The sequence below is a fragment of the Manacus vitellinus genome, unplaced genomic scaffold (genome assembly GCF_001715985.3).
Source record: "Manacus vitellinus isolate BGI_N305 unplaced genomic scaffold, ASM171598v3 scaffold_69_pilon, whole genome shotgun sequence".
NCBI classification, from domain to species: domain Eukaryota; kingdom Metazoa; phylum Chordata; class Aves; order Passeriformes; family Pipridae; genus Manacus; species Manacus vitellinus.
Genome location: NW_021940749.1, coordinates 637,631 through 658,916, shown reverse-complemented (window position 1 = coordinate 658,916; position 21,286 = coordinate 637,631). Strand labels below are relative to the sequence as shown.

The window sequence follows — 21,286 nt, the reverse complement described above, 5'->3', positions numbered from 1 at the left end:
TGGTGGTGAGTCATGAATGCTGGAATTAAGGGAAGAATCACTTTATTCACATCTCGAGTATCTGCTACTGCCTGAGTTTTCAGCTGACTCAGTGTAATAGTTCCTGTGGGTTATGGACCTCCTGCTGACCTTTTTCTCCCTCCCTTCTTATAACATTCCCAAAAATCCTTTAAGTGCTGGCCTTGTAGTCAGTTCTGTAATGGGACAAATACTTTTTTCACGAGTTTGTCTGGAGAGTGATTGCTCACAGAATTGATGTGAGAACATAGAATTCTTTCAGAAAGCATTGCTGGCACATAACTTAAATACTGATTAATGATTTTAATAATATATAACCAGTTCTGTCATAGGCATATCACTGTAGGTAAGCAAATTGTAGATAATTCATGTGCAGTCCTCAGTCCAAATAAATGTATAGCCAGACAGTCGTTCCACATTTCATTCTGTCACAGAAGTAGTTTCACTGTTGCAGGCAAGCAACAGTGAAATTAATTTGTTGCATGAAATATGGAAATATCTTAGCAGAAAAGCACAGTTCATCTTGCTGAAATATTTTTCTCTTGCAACACCTATGTTGGTGTAACTTTTTTTAACTAAGAAAATGTTTTAAAATTGTTTGAATGTAGTAGTATTTTGTGTTATAGATGGGGATGGAAATGTATTCTTGATTGACCTCACAATAGTTGAGCCAGAATGGTAGCAGGAAGAGAGCAGGAAATAAGCAAATATGAAGAGAGAAATAATTAAAGAGGTGGATTAAAATAAGTTTGGACTTTTCTTAATTAATGTTTATTTGTATAATGTTTTGCTGAAAATAGTTGTGAATTAAGATATGTTTCCTCCTCCATATTTGTGTAAATTCTTCATGTATTTTGAAATCATTTCTACTTGAGTCTGCCCTAAAAAATTATCCATAACCACTTTAGGTCACCTGTAGCCCTTGCATAACTGTGAAAATCTGAGGCTGTTCCTTGAGCTTCAGTCAATGGATCTGCTGTTGATAGGCCTGTGGTTGCCTTATTTCTTTATTATAAGCAGAAGGATGATATCTTTTTCTTTGTTTGTATTTCCACACCTGGGAGTAGAATTCGTAGAATATTGTAGCTTCCACCACGAAACTGAGTTGTCTAGGGAACAATTTAAATTGTGATACAAAAAGTATTTTAGTGATGCTCCTTAAAATATAGTATTTGAGAAACTTGCATGTAATGTTGCAGTTTTATAGAGTCTATTTTTCAGCCATTTGAGCTGATGTACTGCATCTTCACAGCTACATGTCCTTCTCTTTGAGGCTGTAATATTGTGTCGGCTGCTTAAAATACTTCCATTGGGTAACCCTCCAGGAATTGAACACAGATGGGAAACATTAATATGTCACCCCCAAAATCTTTTTTAATAGGACCTTAGTGAATTCTGCTATGCCAAAATTTCATTTTGACAACAAAAGCTGTCAGTTCTGTGCAGTTGTATTTTTATCACGGGTAACCATTGTGAACCATATCCTCCTCAATATTAAAGTTTAGACAATATATTTTGGGAATAGCGTGTTTGAATTAATCAGCAGTATTAATTCACAAATCCATTTATCACTTGCTGTGTATTGGATGTTAAGTGAGCATTTCCTCCATTGACCTATTTGGATGCTAAAATCAAATTTTGCTAAGTCTTCTTACGAAAAGGATGATTTGAGAGTATTCCTGAAAAGGAGTTGAAATGGAAGGCTCTTCTTTGTTTCTGTGTGTGCAAATTTGTCTGTCTAGTGTGTATGCACTGAGACCATCTTACTTTGTGCAAGAGTAACAGTTTAACAGGTATTTTGGCAGTGCATGACTTGTAGTTCTGTTAAACGTAGCATAGTTGTTTGTGGCATGTAGTGCATCTGTGTGTGTCAAGTGAAAGTAAAAGGAATGTGTATCGAGTTTATAAACAAAATGACTTATGATAACACTTAAAAACTCATTTTAACCTAAAACTGTAACTGCTTGGAAAGACATGCAAATAACTGCTCTTCCCTTTTTCCGTTAGGACTGTCGTGAAGTGCAGCATTGCCAAATCCCAGGCCCTCTACAGTGCCCAGAGAGGGCTGAAAACAAACAATGCTGCCGTGGTGAAGGTTGGAGCCATCAGCATCAACATCCCCCAGCACCCAGCCACGCTGCACAGCATGATGGTGCGCAGCTCCCACCAGCTCTCCAAGCAGATCTCCGACCTCATCCGCCAGCCCTCCACCGCGTGAGTGCTCCCTGCATGGCACTTCCAAAGCCTGCTGGTGGCCACCCAGTGCTACCTGTGTGGGACAGTCAGGCTGCTCATATATCCCTGAGAGCACAACAAAAAGGGTTTTCTGCTCTTTGTCTTGGCAAACAGGCCCCAGCCGACCAAAGAAGACGTCGCGACCCCTCTGCCCTCCGAAAAGACTCCGACGAGTATTAATCAAACGCCGGTCGAAACAAATGAATTCCCACAGCTGCCAGAAGGCTTGGAGAAGAAACCCATAGTGCTCAAGTTCAGTGCCATGATAGATGGTATAGCTATTGGAGCAGCGCTCCTGCCCTCTCTGAAGGCGGAATATAAGATGGGAAGAATGAGGAGTCATGGAATGACAGGTAACAGTTCTCTGAAACTTTAGAAACATTATTGCTTTTAGTTTGCCCTCCCTATAAGCATCCAGGAGCACTCAGTATTTCTGCTGGAGTTATAGCTAGAGCTTTGAATCTGTTACTACCAGCTTATTTTTTTAATGTGGACTTCAATCGGGGCTGTGTAGAGAACTTACATTGTGGTTGTTATACAGAATTGCCAGAGGGATAATGCAAGAGCAGATGAAGATGTGTACATTCCTTTATAGCTTCCTTCCAGGAAGCTTCCCACTGGCTGCTAAAGTCAGTTTATGATCTTTGATTAATTAAATTTTGATTCATAAGTCTAGTTGAGAAACTTTTATAGGCCCTCACTACACCTGATGTGGTTTGTGTGACTCCCTTCTCCATCTAATTACGGCGAAGTCTTCATTTTCTTTAAAAACAAAGAAAACCCAGAGTCATTTGGGTGGATATTTATAACTCTTTAGGTCTCTGCACTTCAGTAACATTTTCAATATTTTATTTTTGTATTAATTCCAAAAGTGTTTTTAAATTTAAGGATAAATAAAAGATCCTTTTGCCAGTTCCTACCTTTTCTTTCCCCGCCTTCCTTTTACAGGTGCCCAAACCAGATTTAATTTCGAGCTTCCAAACCACAGACTGCGCTTCACTTCCAAAGTCTCTGCCACTGACATGTCAACCATTCCTCCTTCTGCGAGTCTCAACCTCCCTCCTGTCACTATGTCAGGGAAATATGTCATGGAAGAACACGACACTTACTCAGACCAAATCTGGAGCATAGATGAGCTACCTGCTAAGCAGGGCTACTACCTACAGGGGAACTACCTGCGCTGTGTGGCTGAGGTAGATGTTGAAGACATCCTTGATAACTTGTTATTTCCACTCTGTTACACTTCTATGTGTGCATCTTCATATTATTTTAATAATCTGCCTCCTTCAGAACTCTCACGTTTACAGGTTGAATATAAACACTCGAAAAATTTAAAGACAATTTTATTTTTTTATAGTTTATTTTTCCGTGATTAGACAGCTCCATAGATAGGAGCTATAAATAACCTTAGTAAATGATATAAAATTTTCTATTCTATTCACAAGTTCTATTCGTGTACCAATTCTACAGTTAATTTTCACAGGGAGAAAAGTGATGCTGCTTCAAGGCAAGCCTTGTGGGGGGAAAGCAGGGCTTTTTCACTTACTGTGATTCTTTAGTCAGAAAAATAGTCTAGCAATTGAGACTTCTGATGTTTGTACCTTTATTAGAAGTGTAATTAGGTGCTATGTTATTTCCTGGCTGAAGAAAAGCCTTTGGGTCTTTGAATTTGTTCAGCCTGTAAAACTGAAGGGAGGGCCTGCCTAGCCAAGGCAAAAGCCAAGTGCAAGTAGTTTTAGAAAATGTCTGTATTTTAATTTTAGTTAAAAAATCTTAGTGGCAAATTTAAACAATCTTAGACAGACTCCAGTTCTTAGAAATACTCTTTTAGGTTAGACTGGACACAGTAAGTTTACCATTGAAGATGCCAGTAAATTTATTCACCTAAAGTGATTAGAATAATGTACTTTTAGAGGCTGGCTGCTAATTTCTGTTTTCTTCTGATAATGTAATTAAGTAGCATTTCACATATTCCATGAACCTTAACCAAGTCCTCCATTTTATTGTTTAAATAAACTTAATCGACTTTAAAATTGCAATACAAAACGATATAATTGTCTTTTTTTATGCTAATAACAATAGAATTGGACTTGAAAAGATGTGCCTGAAAACCAAAAATCCACTCTTTTGAAAACTTAAGTTTTGTTCTAAAATGTTCTGTTTCTGCAGGTTGGCTCCTTTGAACATAATCTCACAACTGACCTTTTAAACCATTTGGTATTTGTGCAAAAAGTGTTCATGAAGGAAGTAAATGAAGTCATACAGAAGGTTTCAGGTAAGCAGAACACTTAAAACCAACTCTAAGTAAGAACCTTAAACCTTGTTTGATGGCAACATGATATAGCTCTCAGGATCAGCTCTTTATTTCAGAGACATCATCATTTCACATCTAGAATTCCAGCAGCAAGAAGCAGAACTGGAGTGTGAAATAATAACAGAGGCTCTGGAAATTATTCTAGTTCCGTCATAAACAAGACTTTTTATTGGGAAGCAGGATAATTTGGCATTCTGGACACTAGTTTCTCTGTCTCTCTCCATGACATGACCTTGGCTGGGTTACTTTCTGTATTCACTTTGTTCAGCTTTTTTTGATTGGAACACTTTTTGGGTTACCCTAAAAGGCTGTTACAGAAATACAGCTAATTTTTAGTGGAAAGATTCATCAATAGTTGGAAACATTGTGAGGAAAGAAATGCTAAAGAGTGGTATCTAAGTGAAAGGAGTGTCTATGTGTACATCTGCCTCCTTTCATATATATCTATATATGTATTTATATTCATGTATACACATGTAATAAAAAATATGCAGATTTAGATGATGTACCCTCAAGGCAGTTAAAAGATGCAGTGAAAGAAATGGAAAATGTCAGAGTGCCTGAAGGACAAGAAGAAACAAATTTTAAACACCCTGATATTTGTTTCCTTCAAAATATATTAGTATTGGGTAGTAAGAAAATGCTAAGGGGAAGAATAAACCCTCATCAGCTGGCATTATTCTATTAGAATATTTTTTATGCAGGAACATACAGTGGTAAACCATGAGCCCTATATTAGATTTTACTACATTTCTTAGTCTCTGAAGTTTGATCTCCCCTGTATTTTTATCCTGTGTTTTTATGTGAGGAATTTATTACCATTACTTATTCTTCGGTTTTCTTGACTGTAAATTTGGATGGCAAGTAGCAGCCTGATGGTTTTTGAAATGTGGCTGTTACCTTCCATGTTGGAAGAACTCACCAGGAATCAGCAATCCATGAGCTGGGTGCTGGATGCAGAACAATGGGGGCAGAAAATAGCTTTGTCCTTCTGCCATGGAGCAAAATAATTGACGTGGCTTGAAAATACCAATTAGCGTAATATACTGCAGTGGTGTTTCTAATTCTGGTTTATGTTGCACTAAAATATTGTTTGCATATTATCCTTATATAAAAACTGAATAAGTACCAGTTATTTAAGGTGAAGTTGCACAGATTGAAAGCTAGTTAATGAAAGAGCAGTCCACAGTAATTGCATCTTGAAGTTGAAGGCAGTGTTGATTAAAAGAAGAAAATTGAGTGATAAAAATTTACTGTTGTTGTTTGGGGGTTTTTTTAATTCATGATTTAACTGCCTATTCTTACCACCAAATAACTGTAATTAGAAGAATTGGCATGTATGGAGAGAATTAATGGCTTGGTTTTTTCCAGCAGCAAGCTCTTCCTATAAACTAAGATGGAATATAGATCACATCTCAGGAAGAATTAAAACCAGGATTCCTCCTTCAAGTTAGGGCCTGTGGGGATACCTAACTTGGGATGAAATGTGCCAGGATGAGGAATTAAACACAAAAATAAAATAACTGCAGAATACTCTTTCCTCCTCTCATTGGAAAATACTGATATAATTTCAGTTCTTCTTTTCATGCAGTTTACATAGTATTTAGTCAAGTGTTCAATTTTTATTGTCAGATAATTAGGAATACATTGGTGCAGGGGACAGATAATACATTTTGGAAAACTAGGTGTTACTCCTTACAGGCTTGGAGCCTTCCTGTGGAAAGTTTCCCAGGAGGAAGGAACATGACTCTCTCTGCCTTCCTTCTTAGTAGAGAGCTATTAATTGTACATAAGAATCTGCACTGATGTCTTCCATTCAACCTTCATTTGTTTGTACAAATCTTCAATTAATCACTGTTTAAGATGAGGCTTAGTTCACTTTCACCTCTTTGTATCTGTTGATTTTAAAATGTTTGCTTTGTTAAAACTCTGAAAGTGTATATTTAACATGTACAGGAGGGGAGCAGCCGATACCTCTCTGGAATGAACATGATGGCACAACAGATGGAGACAAACCAAAAATTCTTCTTTACTCCTTGAGCCTACAGTTTAAGGTAATCTTATGATGACAGAACAGTGGCCCTAGCTGCCATTAGTGGCTTTTGGGTGTTTATCTCAAAGTTTATTGAATCAGGAATACTCTGCATGAAGAAAAAGACCTTAAGTTTGGTTCCTGTAGTCTTTTCAAGTGGGAAAAATGATTATATCCTCTTTTTACTGCTGCACAGTGGAAAAGGGTTTTTATTGGTTTTGTTGGTGGTTTGTTTTATTTTCCTTCTCTTTATGTCCCTGACCCAGATGCTGATAACTTTGTACCTTCCTTATTCCTTAGGGAATTCAAGTGACAGCCACAACTCCCTCCATGCGGGCTGTGAGATTTGAAACTGGACTGATTGAACTTGAGCTCTCAAACAGACTGCAAACCAAAGCAATGCCTGGAAGCAGCAGCTACCTCAAACTGTTTGGGAAGTGCCAGGTGGATTTAAATCTGGCACTAGGACAGATTGTTAAACATCAGGTCAGTGCTCGACATCTTTGCACGCGGTGTTCCTAGTAGTGTGGGATTAAAAAACTACATAACCAAGCCAAGAGCTGTTTTACACTGCTGGTTCTTACCTGATCTGGCTGTGGAGTGGGTATCAAATGTGTACATGCATAAAAGATGGAAGGAGTCAAGTATGGAGGTGTTGTTTTGGTTTTTTCCCCCATACTATTAATATCTTAGAACTTATTAGCCCTTTATAGCAGTAATAACCTTTCTGCTGAGTCCAACTCAAAATTTTTGTTGATATTGTTTTTATTTTTAGGGTATTTGAACGAAATAATAAGATCAGAGAAGACCCAAACATGGCTAGACCTACATTTTGACCTAGTTTGTCTGTCTTGGTTTGACAGTTGTACTTCTTGTATTCCTAAACCTGCTGTTACCTAGAATCACTGGTTCTCTGATGTGGAAGTATTTTGCGATGCCTAGAAACAAACAGAAATCTTAAAACCTATAAATCAACTGTCACAGCAGAGGATCTGGATATATAAACAATTATTTTAGTTAACAGTTTATGATAAATAAGGAAAATAACACTGTGATTAGAATTTAATGCAAGAATATTGAATATCCTCAAATATTGAATATCCTCAAATAGCCTTCTCCTGGTTAGAGGAGAAAAAGGGGAAAAGAGAGATCTTAACTTGCTGTTTTCATTATTTCTTTTTTCCAATGCCCTGTCCCCTCCCTGCTGCAAACCTTTCCCTCATCCCATTTTTTTGAACATTTAAGGTTTATGAAGAAGCTGGCTCAGATTTTCATCAAGTTGCCTATTTCAAGACAAGAATTGGATTAAGAAATGCTCTAAGAGAAGAAATCAGTGGCTCATCAGACAGAGAAGCTGTGCTCATTACTCTGAACAGGCCAATTGTCTTTGCTCAGCCTGTGGCCTTTGATAGAGGTATTGAAGAGACAATTGCTACAGATTTGTCCTCATACTAAAGAAGATTTTTTTTTTCCTTGATTATTCAAAACTCGTATTTCATGTTAAGTCAAAGTGTTAAGTAGCTGAGAAGTTTGGGAGATCTGCTCTGTGCCAACGGGTTGATAATTCCAAACATTAAAAATTCTACTTGCTGAGGTGATTAGTTTGCAGATGGTTTGGAGGTAGTTGTAAATCTTCACAAAGGAATAATGCTTAAAGCAGCAGCACTTTCTGTATTTTAATTTCAATGGTAAATCATCAGATTTATCCATCTTGTCCTTTGCAGCAGGAGCCTGATCACTGCACCCTGAATGAGTGTCTGTCCATTGTTATACATCCACTATCTTAAAGTAATGGAGAAACTGAAAAAAAATTTAAACCCCCCACAACTTTACTGGTCAATGTGCATTATTGTTTTTTCTATGTGTTGATTTCAATTAAGCATTTCTTGTTTCCTCCTCAAGCTGTGCTGTTTTGGCTGAACTACAAGGCTGCTTATGACAACTGGAATGAACAGAGAATGGCTTTACATAAAGATATTCACATGGCCACAAAAGAAGTAGTAGATATGTTGCCTGGAATCCAACAAACCTCTGCACAGGCTTTTGGGACCCTGTTCCTTCAACTGACTGTCAATGACTTAGGAATTTGCCTGCCCATCACAAACACACCTCAGGTAAGCAAAATTGACCTATCAGAAGTCTGTTAAAATATCTATTTCTATGTGGTACATGGCTTTTATGTCCATAAATGCAATTTTTCTTCACACCAATATAAAAGACATAGACTGATAAATAGGCTAGTGGCATGGCTTGTAATTCTTCTTGTTTATAGAAGAATTAGGTTATGTGTGTTTCAATTGGTTTATGTGCTTTGGGGTAATGTCATGGATTCTTGTTTATACCACATATGAGCTGAGTGCTTTGGAAAGTCCTTGAAAATGTTTCAGTGGAATATATTTCTTGAACGCTGCCATCACAAATTCCAGTGAATCCTTTCTTTTTCATATGATTATAGGTAGAGAAACTCTGAAAACTTGGCTTTAACTGGATGTTTTGACTCTTGTCTCTTTGTTTAATTAAACCAAGGAAAGAGAGTGTGAATAACAATTTGAGATATCTATATAGATATAGATATATGTATGTATGTATGTTTTTCAAAGTTTTATTTAGGAACTCAGACTGGGTTAGAAAAGATATTTAAAATGCAGTCATTGACAACAATTGTGTTATTGTAGTACATGGTAAGTCTAATATGTTACACTGGATTATGTATTCTCTAGTGTGCAGTTAACTTTAATATAACTTCTGTATTAAAGTAATGGCTACACAGTGCATTGTGCAGTGTGTTAATGCAAATTGTTCTGTAAGGGAACATTGAACTGGGAATATTCTTAATGGGGAATAATTCCAGAACAGAAATGAATCATTTTAATGACGTAGAGGGAAATGGTCACAATACATAGAAATGTGAAGGAGTAATGAGGCCAAGAACCTGGAAGTCACAATGACATAACATTTTGATTGTGAATGTTCTATCTGGCAGCTGTGGACAAAGCCAATGGCTCTTTATGCTCTTATGTGTTACAAATGATAGTAAATTATGTAAAATATGGATCTTCATATACAAGGATGGAAAAGAATGAGTCAACCTGTGTATTTAAGACTGTATATAATTGTAGATATCAAAACAAGCAAAAAACAAGTCACATAAAAATTAAAGCTACTTTTTGTCATTGTTAATCAGCTCATGTGTGACTCTTCACGGAGAAAAGAATGGATCCTGTGTTCTGTGGTCATGGGCCATGTGGAGATACAAAGAGGGGATCAGGTTTCCAGTATGGAAAGATAAATGTCATTTAATACACGTGCAGTATCCCTTTGACATGGCACTGACCAGTGAATTCTCCCTGTGGTTTTCTTTTCCAGTCTAACCACACCGCAGATCTTGACACTGGCTCTGCTTTAGTCCTGACTATTGAGAGCACCTTAATCACTGCCTGCTCCTCAGAGTCTTTAGTTAGCAAAGGTCATTTTAAAAACTTCTGTATTCGGTTTGCTGATGGCTTTGAGACAAGTTGGGACGACTGGAAACCAGAAATAAGAGGAGATCTCGTCATGAATGCATGTAAGTGGGTGTGATTTCATACTGGACAGTGCTATTTCAGATATAAATGCACTTTTGCCCTTCCCTTTGACTTCAAAAACTTCTGAACTTTCCCAAAAAAACTTAAAGAAAAGACTTTCTGAAAGCAAAATAATATGGATCTAACAACTTGTATTCCTTTTTGTTTTCCTTTATTAATAAACTTTGTTGCTTTATATCTCATTGTAATAATTTAAGTTCTGTCTGAGTGACGTTGGAAGAGTTGGATGTGTTGCTTTTATATAATTTCATAAGATCCCACTAAGTTTTTAATAGTTTAATACAGATTATTATAATTTTTTATACATATCTATCTATATTTCATTACAGTGAAAATTCTAGAATTTTTATGTAGTATTAAGTTGGTATAAACTTGGATGTTACCAAGTAGATTCACTTCACTAAATAAGAAAAGTCATTCAGTGGGAATTCAAACTAAATCTCCAATCCAACACCATTCATGCTTTAATTATAGAGGGCAAGAACCTGAGGGTGGGATTTGGAAGTGCTGGTCTAAACCTACTTTTACTGCCTCCCTAACCAGTGATTCTGCTTTGTATCCTTCATGTAGGTGTTGTGCCAGATGGTACCTATGAGGTATGTTCTAGGACAACAGGACAAGCTGCAGCAGGTAATATGCCTTTTTTAATAGATCAAGTCCTACATAAATAAAACATTCATAAAATATGAAGTTTGAGTCCTTTAACTGTGTTTTAATTTCATTGGTGGTTTGGGGTTTGTTTTGTTTTGTTTTGTTTTGCTTAGTGTCTTGTTTTCCCAGTAAAATCATCTGTGTGACCTTTCCAAGCTGTTGTAGGTTTTGAGTCACATCAGCAACACTGGCTTCAGATTTTTACCTGCAGGAAAAGACACAGTGTAGATGTGATTGTTCCTTGGTGGGAGAAAAATCAGCAATAGTTGCAATAACAGTACTGTTGTCCTATTGCTTCCTGTCCTAGAGACTGCTAAATCTTCCAGTCCTTCTAGTGCTGAGACTTTGCACCCTGAGCTCCCATTCCTCCCTTACCTCTTGCAGAGAAACCTCTATTTTTCCCAAACTCCCTCTCTTCCCAGTCTGAGTAGTTTGGACATTCTCCAGAGGCCTCAAAAATAGCTGGAAATCTCTATATTGGTCGCCATACCTGCTGCTTGTTTCTTTATCTCTTTGCCCAGTTGTTGCATCTGCAGTGTCTCCTGCCCCTGTAGTTTTGCTCCTTGTCCCCCACTTGCTTTTTTTGTGCTGAGGGGGAAAAAAAAATGAAACACATGCTCCAAAAATTAAAAAATTACCTCACATGGAGTTGTGAATGATGACAAACAAGCTGAATCCATTTAGAAAGGAAACCAGTATCTTTTGTAGTTCTACTTAAAGCAAGTTCTGTATTTTGATGCTGGAAGGTGATGCCCTTGTTAGAAAAATCCTGGGAAGGCAGGATATTCAGCAGGCACATTACACATAAAAAATCTTCCAGCATTGTTGTTCAAGATGTGAATAAATAGGTCAGCATTTGTACATGCAGAAAGGTATCTTTTATGTTTCCTGCTGTTGGAAATTCTGTTTTGGAATAGTAATTTGGCTGCAATATGTTGTTGGAGGTGGTCTCTCCTTGTCATCAGCTTGGCTGAAGGGAATGTATTTTCATTAGTTCTGCCTGTGTATATGTTTCACTTGCTAAAGGAAGACTAACTTCAGAGCTGGGAAGTATTTCCAGCAAGTGTTTCACTTGTGGAGTATGTTTTTCTCAGAACAGGCAGAAAAGACAGTTCTTTGTAACTGACAAACACTGTCTTAGCTAATTAATACATAATTCAGTATGAGGGATTTTTTAAAAGAGGAAAAAGTAGTTAATTTTTTTTATTTTTTTTCCCCCCCTAGAAAGCAGTAGTGCTGGAACCTGGACACTGAATGTGCTGTGGAAGATGTGTGGTATTGATGTCCACATGGATCCAAACATTGGGAAAAGGCTGAACGCTTTGGGCAACACCCTCACGACATTGACAGGAGAGGAGGATATCGATGACATTGCTGACCTCAACTCTGTAAACATAGCTGACCTTTCAGACGAGGACGAGGTTGACACTATGTCTCCCACCATACATGCAGTAAGTGAATCAATCAAAATAAGTGCTACTAATTGGAAAAGGTGTGATGAAGTCTTTGGTCAAATGGAGAGATCTTAGTCTTCCCCCGAGTCTGGCGTGTTACTCTTTGTGGCTCATTTAAGTGTTATTGGAAATCAAAAATGTGTGTCTGTGTTCTCTTACTCCTTATTTCAAAGGCAGGAAATCACAGATCATGTTTCTACTGATGTTCTGTGGAAATAGTGATCTGGATTTGAAAATACGGAGACACAGCACATAACTTCAGGTGCCTGAATTATAAAAGCTGTGGCTGGATATAGGTTTTCTTCACAGGAGGGTAAATTACTGACATGAACAAATTAAAAAAAAAATCTGTTTTGGTACTTGTACACAATATGCTGCTTATCTTGCCTTTTGGTTTCAGAACAAAACGTTTAAACAGATATTCCTTAATGTGTATCTTACGTGTCTCTTGCCTGCCAGCAGTGAAAACATCATCCCAGAGCACTAATGTTCCTGTTTGTTGTTTAGAAATCAGGTGGAGGAGGTTCCTTGTGTGGAGAGGCACCCAAGCTAACATTTGGGCAGCGGATTGTAAATCACCTGCTGGGCTTGAGCCCCCCAAACCACCGATACTCTGTTCCTGTAGAATATCTTTTGGGGTCAGCGAAGCGGGATTTTCTCCAGTCTAGCAGATCACATATGAAAGCAGGCAGGTCCTGCTCGTGGGGACATGTATGTAGTAGCTACAGTGTGTCTTAACTGAATGATGGGCTTTGGATCACTGGAAAAAATCCAATCCAATCCTTTGGAGATGAAACTGATTCTTTTGCATGCACTAGTCCAAATTTCGAGGTGTGAAATTCACTTTGCCAATTGTTAAATCGTACTCGTGGCCCATTTTTGATGAAGGTGTTAATTAGACATTTATTTTAAACAGGAGATTGTGGATCACCGACGGCAGGGACCTTCCAGTATCCAGACTGGAGAACAGCGAGGAAGGAAATTCATGAAACGTTTGGTGGATATTAGAGAACTCAATGAGCAAGCTAAAGTTATTGATGACTTAAAGTAAGTTGGTTTTTGCTTCTTGGACATGCTGTTTTAATCTCCTGTACTATAATTGAGAAAACCCTGAAGAAAAAATATTTCAAAGGTCCCAAATTTCACCTGAACTTCTGTGAATTTTATTAATAGTTTTCCACAGGCATGGTTGGTTGGGCTTGGGGCTTTTTTTCCCCTTTCCCCCAGACAGAGTTATTATATATGGATCTGTCTGGGATGAGAATACAGAGCTTGGTCATTACATGTTAAATAATGAAGAGGAGACACGTTTTACTGCTTGTACTTGTAATGAAATTGCTGTCACCATTCAAAGGGCAGTTGTATCTCAACTCTGTATTTTAGATTAAACATTTATTCTAATACTGCTGCAGCTCTATTTGACACTGGTCATAAGTAACTGCTGAAATAAATGAGAAAATTGGATAATTCTCAGGGCAAGCATTGTTACAACACAGATTTTTAAATGGCTGGTAAGATAACTCAACCATGATTTATGTCCAGAAAATTAGGGGCAAGTGAAGGGACTATAAATCAAGAAATCCAGCGCTATCAGCAGCTGGAGTCAGTGGCTGTGAACGATATCCGCCGGGATGTTCGGAAAAAGCTCCGTCGATCCAGCATGAGGGTGAGCAGGATTAATTAACTTTAAAAATATTGTAGCCCTTGTGTTGAATGTTTCTTTTTCTGCATGTTGATTAAAGCAAGGAAAATGTTAGGAATGGAAAAGGAAGTTTAAAAAGCATCAAATAGTTCAGCACCGTCTTTACCTGGAGGAGGGGCAGGGAAAGGTTTTTCTCCCTTATAATAATAATGATAGGAAAATTGATATTTCACAGATGGTATAATGTAAATGGGCTATTGGAACACGCACAAGAAATAGAAAATATGCATTTGAAGATGTCATTTAGACATTCTCTTAACATATTAACAAATAATTCCTTGCTGGACCAATGAATCCAGCTATTTAGGGGACTATTTTTAGCTATTAGGGGACAAAACCACCTTTTTACTTTACTGGCACAGCTGTATAAAATAATATTTTAGCTTTCCAGAGTTTTTCTCTTTGTTCCCAGTTGTTGCATTTAAATGTTATTTCTGTTTTAGGCTGCCTCCTTGAAAGACAAGTGGGGTCTCAGCTACAAACCCAGCTATAGCCGGTCTAAGAGTATCTCAGCATCAGGAAGGCCACCTCTGAAGAGAATGGACAGAGCAAGGTGAGCTGCTGGGAATTTGGGATCTGTGATAGCAACAGCAGCATAGGGAACACAGGAACCATTGGACTTCAGCTCTAAGAGTCTGTAGGCAGCAGCTGTACTTGGTGGAACTGGATAGGAGAGGTCATTTTGGAGGGCAGGCATGTTGTAAAAAGAGTTTTTTCTCCATTTTTTGAAACCTCTGAGAAGATTCCACTTCTACAACAACTTAGGGTTTCCTACAGAATCCTGCTTTCAAGACATGCTGAGGAAGTGTATATAAGCAAAAATGGTAGAGTGTAATAATTCTAATTTCTACACTTGATTTGCAGGCCTTTAAAAGGCCTGTTTTAATGAGAAGAAGGAAGGGAGATGCTTTTTTGTGTGTGAATGATCATTTTCACTTCATCTCTTCACCTGTGTAACCAGCATTGGTTTTGTTTCATCATTTAATGGCTGCTGAGCCAACTGTAGTTGTATAATGACGTCTCCTAGTAAAGTATTTATTGCCTCTGCAGATCCAGCTGAAGCAGTCAAAATTTGGAATTAAAAGTTGCATTATTAAGTATCAAATGTAAAAAGATTTGAAAATTAAAAAGGTGGAGAGGTGTGCTAGAGTTCTTTGGACTTGTGAGAATAGAACTTTCTGTAACAGAAATTCGCTTCAAACTGGAATAGCTCTGCAGGAGTATTTCATGTACTTTAAGTGCTTCAATTAAAATTTTATACTTTGTTCCATAACAAAATTGTAAGTGTTATTTGTGTTGTTAAATGTTAGGATGACCCTAAAATCCTGTAGCAAAACCCAACAAGCTGTTTTGGTTTGGTTTTGCTTACAGCTCTCGACTCGGAGACAGTGAAGACCTCCCAGATATCCGTGTAGATGCTGCATCTCCTGGGCCAAGAGTGACCTTCAACATCCAAGATTCTGTAAGAATTACTTTATATGCCATATAATTATGTTCCCTGTGCCAGTTGGTCACAAGTTCCTGAGACAGGAATATCTAAGGAAACCTGAGTTGCCTGAATGGTTTTGTGTGTGTGTGTGTGTTTCCATTAGTGCGTGCCTCAAATTATGGATGTGTTTTTGGAAGATAGACTTGTTTTGTGACAAGACAGATGTATTTTAGTTTCTTAACTTACAAATTAATTGAATCAGGAGAGTTTTGGAAATGGGTATTAGTTTGCTGAGGCCTTACAAGTATATCCTTCTGACTGTTTAAAATGGATTGTTGAATTGTTGATTTTCTTTTTTTGTTGCTATGTTTTCTCATTTTTAAAATGTTGTTTTGCATGGCTGAGTTTATTGTAATTGTTTTAATTTATGTATTTTTTTTTTTCATTTCCAATTAAGTTGAATCAAACAGCTTTGGGGATTGCACAACAATCCAGCTGTCCAGGGGAAGGGTATTTTCAGGTATTTCCAAGAAGAAACAAGTATTCTTTGCCAGAGAACTAATTTATCTCACAGGGAGCTGCTTTTCAATATTTCATCTCTTTTGCACTCAGCTAAACAGAATGTATCTCAAATTATTTAAGTATGTAAAGTAAGCAGAGGAGCTTACTTTACATATGAGATGAACACCAATCAAAGTGCTTCTCCACCCTTATGTAGACCTAAAACTGTTTGTAAAATGAATTATTGGGATTTTGCTTGGACACTGATCAAGGCTGATGTAGAGTGACCTAAGTCAAGCCTTGAAATGTGCTTTAGAAGAGGATTTTAGTGTGTGTGCCTTCATCTGTTATGTTGTGTTCCAAGTTTGCAGCAATCAACACCAGTACAAAGTAATTACCAGGTGGGAGGACATCATCTCACACATTTATTTCTGTTGAAATCCCTATATTTAATGCAGAATAAGATATTTTCAAATAATAGGGAGTAGGGAATGTGCCAAAACTTAATACCCTGAGAACAGATGGTAGAATTTTTTAACTGCTTTCAAAACCAGTTTTTTGTTCAAGGGAAACAGTAAAGATTTTTTTTTTCATTTTTAACCAAGCAAACTCCATATACAAAACAGAACAACGAAGGCAAAACCAAGCCAAAAAGAAAGTAAAAAAAAAAAACCAAACTGAAGAGACAGCAATGTACTTTTTCTCCCTTCTAACTCACCTCATGGTCCTAGGAAATAAATTCCTGTTTCTGAGGGAGAGGTAGAAATGGAAGCTGGAAATGTGCTTTGCACATTTAAATATATTCACATATAAAAGCTCTCCTACCTGTTGTTATGTATAAGCCCAGTTTGCTTAGTTTTTTTCGACATAGCAAAATGCTATGAACACTTAGAAGCATCAAATGCTGAATATTCAAAAAAATATATCTTTCTGACAGTATGAGGACAGTTCTTCAGCAGAGCTCTAATTGGCATTTGCAGACAACAACTGTGTAGCTCTATAGTAACGTTGTGTAGGTAGTGCTGGTGTTTAACACTCACAGATACTTTTCACAGGCATTTTAAGAATTTAATGTTGGAAAATTGCTTGTGTGGTGCTTTTTGGCGTGTTTTATGTGAGAGACAGGAGGCTCCTTTTGGGAATTTGGCCGGAGCGTGCCCGGGAGCGCAGCCCGGAGCTGCAGAGTGGTGCCGTACATTCTGTGTAGCATCCTGCATTCCCACCTCACTAACACTCTGGGATGCATCACCCCTCTGCAAGTCATGATGATTTTGGCTGTCTTTTGTTCTTTTCTGTCAAATATTTGTTAAATTAAATGATTCCATTCCTTCTGATCCTGTGAATTGATGAGAGCATGATACGTCTTCAGCTGCCAGATCAATCACTAGGCAATGGCAAACGTCTCCCCACCAAGCTTTCATTGCTTTCTTTTTCATAATCTGTCTGGCAATTCCTTTACCTGCTCTCTCCTTATTATGAGGAACTTGAGAGTGAGAGTTTCTCATAGCACTCTTGCTTCTTTATTTCCAGATCTATCTACTGTGTTCTGAATGGAAATCTTATCTGTGAAAACTTAATTTCTTTTTGTCTTTCTATAATCAGTTTCCAGAGGAGACAGAAATGGACCTTTTGTCTGTAACTATTGATGGTCCCTCCCATTACTCATCTACTAGTGAAGGCTCATGCTCGGTATTTGCTTCACCCAAAACTCCAGTAGGCTTCTCACCCGGCATTCCCTTCCAGCCTGAAGAAGGACGCCGGGATGACAGCTTGTCATCCAGCAGCGAGGACTCTGACAAGGAGGATGACCACGAAAGAGAGAGGACGTACTTTTATAAGAAACCACCGTAAGTAACAGCCCTAAGGCAGAACACAGAAGTGAAGTAAATACTTGAGTGTACTTTCAAACTTGAAATATTGCATTTAAAGCTACAAAATCTGCTACTGATGAAATACCGAATTTTGCCTTAAGGGTGCATGTGGAAGTCGGGGGAGGTTGTGTTGAGCAGAGGTGACTGTGTGGGAAGGAGGAATTCTGATTGGAAAAGGAGGCAACTGCTAGAAGTTTTTGAGCTTGGAACAGAATAAAAAAATTTGGGAAGTTCTTTTTTGAGGCACAGAACAGGTTTTATTGGGACCAAATGACAGATTAGTCAAATACAGCATAACTTTCAGTTTTATCCAGTGATTATACCTCCATAAAGTGCATGCATCAATGCAAATATTTACAAATATGCAAATTACTGGGTATATTTTTGTTTCATTTTTTGATTGAGAATTCAAGAAAGGCTGTTTTTTGTAACACCCTAAATATTAACAAATGTAACGTGTTAACAGAAGATATGGGTCAGCATGTTGCTGCTTTATCAGATAAGGCCTTTTCCAGAAAGTTTTTGAAAGCTGATACACTGAGTGTGGGCACAGTTCAAGAAGGTCTCCTACCAGCTGTGCAGGTGGATGTGATGCCCATGTTCTGATCCTGTGCAGGGGCACCTCTCGCAAGAAAACCACAGGCTTTGCTGCGGTCCAGCAGCTCTTCACCGAGCGCTGGCCAACAACACCCACCAACAGGAGCGTGACTGGCACAACCACGGAGAGAAACATCGACTTTGAACTTGACATCAGGGTGGAAATCGACTGTGGGAAGTGTGTGCTGCACCCGACAATGCTCCAGCAAGAGCACGATGACATCAGTTTACGGAGGTACGGAATGTGTTAGTTGCCTTAGGAGGAACAGGGCCTAAGTACTTTATTCTGCTTTAGCTGTTGAGTTCCTCTGATATTGCCATCATTTAAATTATAGCCACCTGTATGATAATTAATGGCACCTAATCACTGACCTGTTTGCAAAACATAGAAATATGCATTAGTTTATTACCATCACTTTATTTGTAGTATTTATCAGCTCATAGCAGCATTGTAAGTTGCAATTGTTCTGCCTGTGTACAGCATGGGAAATTCCTTTAATAACATGAGGATATTTCTTTTAGGAGCTATGATCGGAGTTCCAGAAGTTTGGATCAAGAGTCTCCTTCCAAAAAGAAGAAATTTCAAACTAATTATGCATCTACTACTCACTTACTCGCTGGCAAGAAAGTGCCATCATCTCTACAGACAAAATCGAGTGATGTGGAAACAACAGTGTTTTATATTCCAGGGGTGGATGTAAAGGTAAAGGGAGGGTGTAACTCAGCAGGGAAGCAATGGCAATGTTTTCTCTCAAACACCATCAAACTGTACACTCCCTTGTTTATTCAGTCACTGTTTCTAGATCTTAGTAAGAAAGGGTCACAACAGAAATGTTCTTGTATTTTGTGATTTGAAATCCTGTGGAGTAAAACCAGGAAAAGTCAGTCACTGCTGCATGGAAACTTCATGCAATTCAAACAGAGCATAAATCAAATGCTCTTCACTTGAAATAGCTTGACTTTTAGTCTCTTGATATGGAAAGACTGTGTGTCCATTTTCCAGGATTCCAAGCTGTCTTCAGGGATAACAGTTACACCTCATGTCCTGCCTGTTGCTTTTAGTCAAATTTAGGAAGAATTAAACATTCTCTACAGCTTTTGTTATGTAATGTATTTTCACTGATACTGTATTATGCACAAAGAGGAGGTGTGAACTCTTGAAATATCTTATTGTTGTTATTTTTTTAAATGCAGATTTCTGTATGCCTGTGTTTAGTAGTAGAACAGTTCCACCATGCAGTAAAACAGAAAGAAAGCTGTGTGCACAGGAACAAATAGTTGGTGGCACAGGATGCATGAGACACAACAGAGCAGAGAAGCAAGCTTTAGACATTGCTCCTAAATAATTACTTTACCCTGTTCTCTGTGTTTCAGTAAATTTTTTATTTTTTTTAGAGTTTGTTAACTGATTTTTTTGTTTTGTACTAAATTTTCAGATATTAATATTTGTAGGACATGAATTGGAATGTGATGTATTTTACAATGGTATTTGTGTAAATAATGAGAACAAATAAATTTTGAAGGGAAGGAGTGACACCAAATGGCTATACAGAAATTGAGTTCTTTGTGTGAAGTAAATTGATCTTTGTTTGCTTTCCAGCTGCACTACAACTCTAAGACTCTAAAGACTGAATCGCCAAACACTTCCCGAGGATCCTCTTTGCCAAGAACTCTTTCCAAAGAGTCCAAGCTGTATGGTATGAAAGACACTGCCACATCTCCTCCTTTATCTAGCACTATCCACAGCAAGACTAACACCTTACTTCCTCCCCAACCCCCACCCATCCCATCAGGTACTTATAGACAAACTTTCTGAATCTGTCATGGATGTATATCTTTCCTTGGTGTAATCTACTGGCTTTGGATCCGGCTGCACCTTACCTGATGCTCTGTGTTTATCAAGCCTTAACTTTGGCTGCAGAAAGCTGATCCCAGAAACAATAATGCAGTTCATAAAGCTGCATTTTTAGACTTTGTTTGCCAAAGCAGTCTCAGTAATGTTTCTGCCATAATCACGGTATCCCCGTGATGGCCTGTCACTGCCTTCTCCCTGTTCTCATTTAACAAAAGAATGATGCTGGAAAGCAAATTTTAAACATCTGTAAACTCTCGCAGGCCCTTATATAACCATGATTTGGAGGAACTTGAGTTCTAAAACTGAAAAGTTCTGTTTTATCTCCAGTGATTCCTGTGCTCAAGCAGGAGCGTGTCGTTACATCGTGTCAGATCTAGAGCTATGTAGATTGCACCTCCAATTTCTGAGACATTCACTTTTCTCTCCTTCAGCATTTGGATATGGCTTGAAATACAAAGCTGAAAATTTGTCAGAATTCGACGAGCAGGCAAAATTAATAACTGAAAGTTGGTGTGTGGGGGTTTTGTCTTATAAAATCACCAGAATTGCTGGGAGAGAACAGTGAAATGGGGACACCTTCCTCAATTCTCCATGCTGTTAAACCATTAGCTCTTACTCCTCTAAGTGACCATCTTCTTTATGATTACCAGATGTTGTGTGATGGTTTATGCTACTACTCTTCAATTTTGTTCTCTACTTTCCTATCTTCTTTCTAATCTCTGCCTTTGAATTTTTACCATATCATGTCCAGTTACTGAGTCCTGCTGGCTTTATGGCTGTAAGCTCTTCATTTAGTGGGGAGCTTACAGGAATTGCACCTGTATGATAATATAAATGTCTCCCCAAACTAGGGATTGGATTGTACTTACTTTATTTCTTTATGCAGTGTATTTCTATAAGTATTTATTAGTTCAGAATTGTTTTCAAACACATTTATTGTTGCTTATACTACTTTCATTAAATAGTGCTTTTCCTCTGGAAACCATTTCTCTGGAATGGAAACCACCTTGTCTTACTGTCTTTGGTTTCCAGTAAAAGCACTA

The 21,286-nt window shown here is 37.9% G+C and overlaps 1 protein-coding gene across 11 annotated transcripts in view; it reads left to right on the top strand.

Moving 5' to 3' along the window:
* Positions 1 to 21,286, top strand: part of KIAA1109 (KIAA1109 ortholog) — a 90,768-nt gene that overhangs the window by 57,777 nt on the left and 11,705 nt on the right. For 4 of the 11 annotated variants that reach the window (XM_029964032.1, XM_029964034.1, XM_029964035.1 and 1 more), the window contains 21 exons: positions 2,026 to 2,232; positions 2,368 to 2,606; positions 3,202 to 3,446; positions 4,423 to 4,528; positions 6,524 to 6,621; positions 6,900 to 7,085; positions 7,845 to 8,013; positions 8,502 to 8,713; positions 9,966 to 10,164; positions 10,754 to 10,813; positions 12,059 to 12,285; positions 12,796 to 12,999; positions 13,205 to 13,335; positions 13,831 to 13,954; positions 14,434 to 14,543; positions 15,362 to 15,452; positions 15,877 to 15,939; positions 17,523 to 17,767; positions 18,408 to 18,623; positions 18,911 to 19,091; positions 19,989 to 20,181. In XM_029964032.1, coding sequence (XP_029819892.1) covers positions 2,026 to 2,232; positions 2,368 to 2,606; positions 3,202 to 3,446; positions 4,423 to 4,528; positions 6,524 to 6,621; positions 6,900 to 7,085; positions 7,845 to 8,013; positions 8,502 to 8,713; positions 9,966 to 10,164; positions 10,754 to 10,813; positions 12,059 to 12,285; positions 12,796 to 12,999; positions 13,205 to 13,335; positions 13,831 to 13,954; positions 14,434 to 14,543; positions 15,362 to 15,452; positions 15,877 to 15,939; positions 17,523 to 17,767; positions 18,408 to 18,623; positions 18,911 to 19,091; positions 19,989 to 20,181 — 3,506 coding nt within the window. The remainder of the gene's footprint in view (positions 1 to 2,025; positions 2,233 to 2,367; positions 2,607 to 3,201; positions 3,447 to 4,422; positions 4,529 to 6,523; positions 6,622 to 6,899; positions 7,086 to 7,844; positions 8,014 to 8,501; positions 8,714 to 9,965; positions 10,165 to 10,753; positions 10,814 to 12,058; positions 12,286 to 12,795; positions 13,000 to 13,204; positions 13,336 to 13,830; positions 13,955 to 14,433; positions 14,544 to 15,361; positions 15,453 to 15,876; positions 15,940 to 17,522; positions 17,768 to 18,407; positions 18,624 to 18,910; positions 19,092 to 19,988; positions 20,182 to 21,286) is intronic. The other 7 variants (XM_029964038.1, XM_029964037.1, XM_029964039.1 and 4 more) reach the window with 7 other exon arrangements.